The sequence below is a fragment of the Herpailurus yagouaroundi genome, unplaced genomic scaffold (genome assembly GCF_014898765.1).
Source record: "Herpailurus yagouaroundi ecotype Mexico unplaced genomic scaffold, PumYag 28, whole genome shotgun sequence".
Taxonomy (NCBI): domain Eukaryota; kingdom Metazoa; phylum Chordata; class Mammalia; order Carnivora; family Felidae; genus Herpailurus; species Herpailurus yagouaroundi.
In genome coordinates, this window is record NW_024412376.1 from 17,327,677 (window position 1) to 17,333,979 (window position 6,303).

Sequence of the window (6,303 nt, forward strand, 5' to 3'; positions counted from 1 at the left end):
ATTACGATGGACCCAATGACAAACTATCGAGTAAGTTGGACCAAAAATCAGGTATCACCACCTGCTACTGAGCGATTAGCATCGTGGCTGGGCACTTATTATATATCCACTATAATAAGGTATTTCAAAAGAGATAGGCTTTGGTACAGATCCTCCACCGCCTCTTGAAAAGACTTGTCATTTGAACTGCAAGACATTCTGAATATGGCAAGTTTTGTCAAACTGTCCTCAGTTTCTCTCCCAGAAAATGGGGCTTTAGCCTTTCCAGCTCTCTGGAAAAAAAGGCCATTTGATGACTTAAATGACTCTCCATTGCAATATTGTTATCTTTTATCATTTTGAAAGCAAAATCAAAGAGAGGTCACCATCGGTCCATGAGATCCGAGAGGCTTGAAACCATAAAGACAATGAAGAGGGAAACTTGGTACTTTGCATTATCATTAACTTAGACGGTACAGATAGGAATCCACTCTAGATACCATAAAGAGATTCCACAGCAGTGAAGTCTAAAAAATACTAAAACTTAAAAGGGTAGATCTAATTTCATCATATAGGGTGAAACTGATACGGAAATCTCTTCCTAGCATTCTTATTCTTGAAAGAGAGCCTTCTCTCCCAACTTTCTGATGCTGTTAGTGCTAAGTTAATAAAGGAGATCACACAGACGCAAGTAGGTACTATTTACTACAGAGCACAACTCCTCCCAAGGCCCTTGGGCCCCTTCAGTGGCCCTGAACTCTTCACTTCACGCCCTGTCTCACCCCGCCAAGGGCAGCTGGCCCAGGGGGCTCTCCGGGCTCCTGGATGAGGGAGGGGAGGGGTGCGACGGGTTCTCTTCTGGGAGCGGATCAGGCCGGGGGCCGAGGCCGGTACGCAGCCAACCAGCTGGGTCGGCGAAGCCGCAGTCGCCGCGGCCCCTTCCCGGCGCGGCTCGCGGTAACTAACGTTCCGAGGCGCCTGACTAAACCCTCAAAAGCAAGGGAGTGTCAAAGCTAACACTCGCGCCTTGGGCGGCAGACAAATGCGTCCCAGCGGAGAAGCCGGGAGCTTCGCGCCGCGGCGCCCCTCGGCGTCGGGCTGGGCGAGCAGGCAGCCAACGCCAAGCGGCGGGGCGCCGGCACAAGTTAGTTTTCCGGCCCGAGCAGCCCTGCCACCGCCCGGGAAGAGGAACCGGCCCCACGTCCCGCGGACAGAGCCGCCGGGAGCGAGCGAGCGGGAGGGCGACGCCGCTCGGGAAGAAGGGACTTCCCCCGCGCGGCGTGGACCGCGGTGGAGGGGCCCCCGAGCCGGAGGGGACGCCCCTCAGCCACCCGGGGCCAACCGTCCCTCCCCTCGCCGGGGAAGCGAGAGGAAGGGCCGGTCCAGGGCGAGGCCTCCGCCGCACATCGCACCCCGTCTCCCCGCGACCGGAGTTGGGAGGGGGAGGCGGCGCTCTCCGTACGAGCCGGAGGCGGGGCGCCATCTCCCTCCCACTCCCGGCAGGCAGGCGGGCCGGGGGAGCCCGGGGCTGCGAGCATCCCGGACGGGCGTTGGCGGGAGGGAAGACTACACCGAGGGGCCTGGTCCCGAACGGCGGTGATGGTAGCGGCAGCATCTCGCCTCCTTCGGGCCTGCACGCGCCACAGGCCGCAGCCTGGACCAACCCGGCGTCCCCCGGCCGCGACCGCGGCGGTCCCCGCACTGAGGAGTCTGGGGTCGGGGGTCGGGCGGCCGCGGCCCCCGCTCACCTCCCGCTCCGCCCCGCAGTCCCGGCGTGGAGCGCGGCCGCGGCCAGCGGAGCCCCGGGGCGGGGAAGCGCGGGAGGAAGGGGCGGCGAGGGGGCGGGCCGGCGGCTGGTAGCGGGGGACCCGGTGCGCGGGGCTCGGCGCCCCAGATCGGCCCGCGCTGCGCCAGCACCACCTGCGGAGCTGCAGCGCAACGCCGCGCCCCGACCCTGCCGCCCCTGCTCCCGCCACGCGCGCGCGCAAACAAAACAAGTTGCAGGTCGCCGCCGCCGGAGGGGGCGGGCGGGTCACTCACCCTCATCCTGCTCAGCGGGCTTGGGTCGTCCGGCCGCGGGGACAGGGAAGACCAGAGGACTACTAGCCCCAGGAAGCTTCCCACCACCAGTAAACTGCGTAAGATGAACCCAATCTTCAGCCTCATCTTCCTCCGCCGGCGAGAGACACAGAGCCCGGCGCAGCCGCCGCCACAGCTCTCCCCTCCCTCCTTCCCCCTCCTCCGGCTCTCCACCTCCTCCCTCCCCCACCCCTACCGCTTCGGCTGCCGCCCTCTCCGCTGCCTGCCCTTTCCAGCTCCAGATCCGGAACTCCCCTTGGCTCTACCTTCCCCCGGGCTCTTCCCTCCGCCCCCTCCCCGCGGCTCGCCGGCTCGGACCGCGCTCCGCAGCCGGCGCTCCCCCCGCCTCCCTCCGGCGGCCTCCGCAGAGCTCCAACCGACCCTTGTGCCTCGCTCCTCGCTCTTCGAAGCTTGCTTTCTGTCTACCTACCCCCTTCCCGGTCCGCAGTCCCCTTCTTCTCTCACCACTGTGCCCAAGAACCCCGTTCACAATTCCCTGTTACCCTAGAACTAACTTACACTTTCCCCAGGTCTGGTCCTTAGCCTTTGCCCCACTGCTCAGCTCTTAAAGCTTCCAGATTCCCAAACTTTTGGTTTAATTATGGGCCATAACTCTGTCCTTACCACCAGTGCCCTCCAGGATCCCCCACCCCGCCGCCACCCACCCCTCTACGCCCAGAGGACAGGGAGCCGCTCTCGGCTGCCCCTCCTTTTCTTACACCCACTACCCGGAGACCCCAGCCGCAAGGCTTGCAGGAAGCAAACCAGGAAGTCAGGGCTACCGCTGCCGCAGCAGCAGCTCCACGTGGCTGATTTATTGCTGGGAGGGTTTTTTTCTTATTGATTGTTCTTGCTTTTTCACATGACTCCTTAAGGAGGTGGATTTGTAACCGAAAGGCCCAAGTGTGATGTGCAAATATCACTGGACTGGAGGGACTCACTTGGAAAGCCAATATTTCACTTTGTCTTGAGCTAATTGGAAGAAAGCCAATCTCGTGCTAGTATCAACCTGGTTCCTGGGCTGTTTGTGTTCTGAGGCAGAGGATTTGGGGTTTTTTTTTTTTTTTTTAAATTTTTTTTTTTTAATTTTTTTTTTTTAAACGTTTATTTATTTTTGGGAAAGAGAGAAAAAGAGCATGAACGGGGGAGGGGCAGAGAGAGAGGGAGACACAGAATCGGAAACAGGCTCCAGGCTCTGAGCCATCAGCCCAGAGCCTGACGCGGGGCTCGAACTCACGGACTGCGAGATCGTGACCTGGCTGAAGTCGGACGCTTTAACCGACTGCGCCACCCAGGCGCCCCAGGATTTGGGGTTTTTTAAACAATGCTCTACCCTCGTTGCCTGCCTCAGACCTGATTTTTGCCACTTGATGGAGGTTCCTTGATTTCTGTTTTTCAACCCCTCTTCCTAAATCATACAGGAAAGGATATTGACAAATGTTTAGCAAAATGCTTCACGCTGAGGGAATAATTCTGTGCCCACATCTTCCAATAAAGATGCCAATCACTTTATTGCCAAGTGTATGTGATTACATTATCAGTGTGCTGTATCTTAAACTGCCTTATTTAAGTTGAGCAGAATGTTTAATATTTTATCCTAATATTTAGGATGGTAGAAGTTGATCCTTTTCCCTAATGTTGACTCATATCAGGAGGACTTTACGAAAAGCAAAACCTGGTTATTTAAATTTTTTAAATGAAGTAGAGAATTTGAATCATCCAGATAAAGATTTGTAACAAACTAACTTCATGTGCTTCGGTAATTTGGGTTACGCTACCTAGTGTATTGGGGAATTTCGGAACTGCCACAAAATATCTGAAGTGATATCCTTGTGAACAAAATGGGGAAATGTAGAATGGGTTACAACAGAGTTAGGTATATTCTTGTCTGGCTGAATCATTGTACACAATTGGAGTATAAGCCTAATATACAGACCACCTGGAAGAGGCAGATCAAGTGTTGACCACATATCCCCATCTGACTCAGCATTTTTATCAACCACTTAAGTTAAAAACCAGTTGCTTTTAATGTAACATGAGGGAGATTTTGCTGAAGACTTTTTTTTTTTTTTTTTTTTTTTTTGTGAAAAAGACCTGGATATTTAATTGATTAAGTATGAACCTGTTGGGTAATATAAAAAGCTAACGCCCGCTGCTGGGTCAATTCAGGTCAATGTTGCAACCCAGAAATTGCCTGTTAATAAGGACTCAGGTGATTCTGATCCAGATAAGCTGTGCATCACCTTTGGAGAAACAGTGAAAGAAAGAGGTGCTTGGGGAAAGATTTATGTAGGTTTGAATAGGATCAATTGTGGACCCAACTCGAGCTACTCAGAAGGGAGGAGGGGCTCCTTTTGCAAAGTGGACAGTTCCCTAGACGGAGACTGGGCTTAGAACAGGTGACCTTCAAGGGATCTCATTCTGATCACATGAGAGAATAATTCCATTTGAAATCGGCAGCTGTAGTCCACCAGCAGTAGTTAAACCTTTCATTTGTGCTCTCATTTTCACAGTCCGAGGAGACGGTTTATTATTATTACCAAACTAGGAAGTTTCATTTTTACTGTTATGAGCATAGCTTGGCAGATAGGCAAATTGAAAGTGGTACTTATTACTCACTAAAGTAAAGGGAATAATTCTTGGGTCAAAACAGCATTCAGAGAAGACCCTGCAATCCCCCGTTACTTTTGCACCTAGAGAACTTAAAATTTCTGTGAAAGGACGTAAAGTTAGAAATCGACAAGTGGATATATAGTAAAAGCCCATGTTTCTCTGAGTCCTAGCAATGTTTAAGAGAAACTAAAAGTATACCTTAAAATATATGCGCACTGGGGTGTCTGGATGGCTCAGTCGGTTAAGTGTCCAACTTTTGATTTCAGCTCAGGTCACCATCTCATGGTTCTCGTGAAGTTGAGCCCTGCATCAGGCTCTGTGCGCTGACAGTGTAGAGCCTGCTTGGGATTCAGTCTCCCACCCTGTCTCTCTGCCCCTCTCCCGCTCTCTCTCTTTCTCAAAAATAAATAAATGTGTGTGTGTGTATATATATATATATATGTACACACATATACACCCACCACAACATTTGCTGGGAGGTAGCCTCTGTAGAGTTGACACAATCTGTTTAGAACATGAGCTGCATTCATGGGGCGCCTGGGTGGCTCAGTCGGGTAAGTGTCCAACTCTTGGTTTTGGCTCAGGTCATGATCTCACGGTTTCGTGAGTTTTAAGCCCCACATCGGGCTGTGCGCTCGCTGACAGTGCGGAGTCCGCTTGGGATTCTCTCTCCCTATCTCTCTGCCCCTCCCCTACTCATGCTGTCTCTGTCTCTCTCAAAATAAATAAATAAACTTAAAAAAAAAAAAAGAAAATGATCTACATTCAAAGCTTATGTCGTTAGTCACTTAACCTCTCTGAACCTAGGACTCCTATCTGCCTAGCAGTGATTATAATACTTCACAATATTATTAAAAGGAATAATGGAGGTCAAGTACATATGCAATAAAATATAAAGATATACAATGTAGGGATAGTGGGATAGAACAAGTCTCAGTTGTATATGGGCATAAATTTTTTTTTTTTAATGAATACTATAGTAGTTGTATGACAAGGATTTTTATGCTGGAATACTTCTGGGTTGTCTAATCCGGGTTCACTGAGGAAGAGGGTAGAGATTAGAACTGCACCAGAGGGACATAAAAGATGGCCAAGACACCATTGTTCTCAGGTGGTAGGCCCAGACATGGTACCTTTGGCTAGGAGGCCAGCAGAGAGGGCTCAGAAGCAAGGTAAGGGGAGGGAAGAGAATTTTTGTGAATACCCAATGTGTGCAAGATGCTTCATTTAACCTTTGCACACCCTTGAGTGTGGCTGGTATTACTGGTCTCAATCTGGGGTTCAAAGCAGATCTTTCTAACCTTGAAATTCTTGCCACTACATGCATACTCCTCACCAAACTGTGCTAGCATATAAATAAGTGTTCTCAGACAGGATGCAAAAGGTCAGGGCCTAAAGATTTGTTCATTTTTTTTTTTTTAATTCTTCCTGGTGTCTGCTCTTTTAAAGGAGAACCCACCAGAAGGAATTGTGTCCATTCTTGGGTTACAGTTTAAAGGTGCAGTGCACCTCCGGAGCCCTCACCACACCTGTTTCATGCTGCAATCAAGCTGAACCTGAGTCTCTAACTGTATCTTGAACTCCTTGCCTTCAGGCCTTTGTACAGGAGTTCCCCTGAAATGACACCTTAAT

The 6,303-nt window shown here is 51.3% G+C and overlaps 1 protein-coding gene across 2 annotated transcripts in view; it reads right to left on the reverse strand.

Annotated features, from left to right (window-relative positions):
* Positions 1-2,210, reverse strand: part of GALNT7 (polypeptide N-acetylgalactosaminyltransferase 7) — a 148,360-nt gene extending 146,150 nt beyond the window's left edge. For both annotated transcript variants that reach the window (XM_040470452.1, XM_040470442.1), the window contains exon 1: positions 2,020-2,210. In XM_040470452.1, the coding sequence (XP_040326386.1) occupies positions 2,020-2,145 (126 nt within the window). In that variant the 5' untranslated portion in view covers positions 2,146-2,210. The remainder of the gene's footprint in view (positions 1-2,019) is intronic.
* Between the last annotated feature and the right edge of the window lie 4,093 nt (positions 2,211-6,303).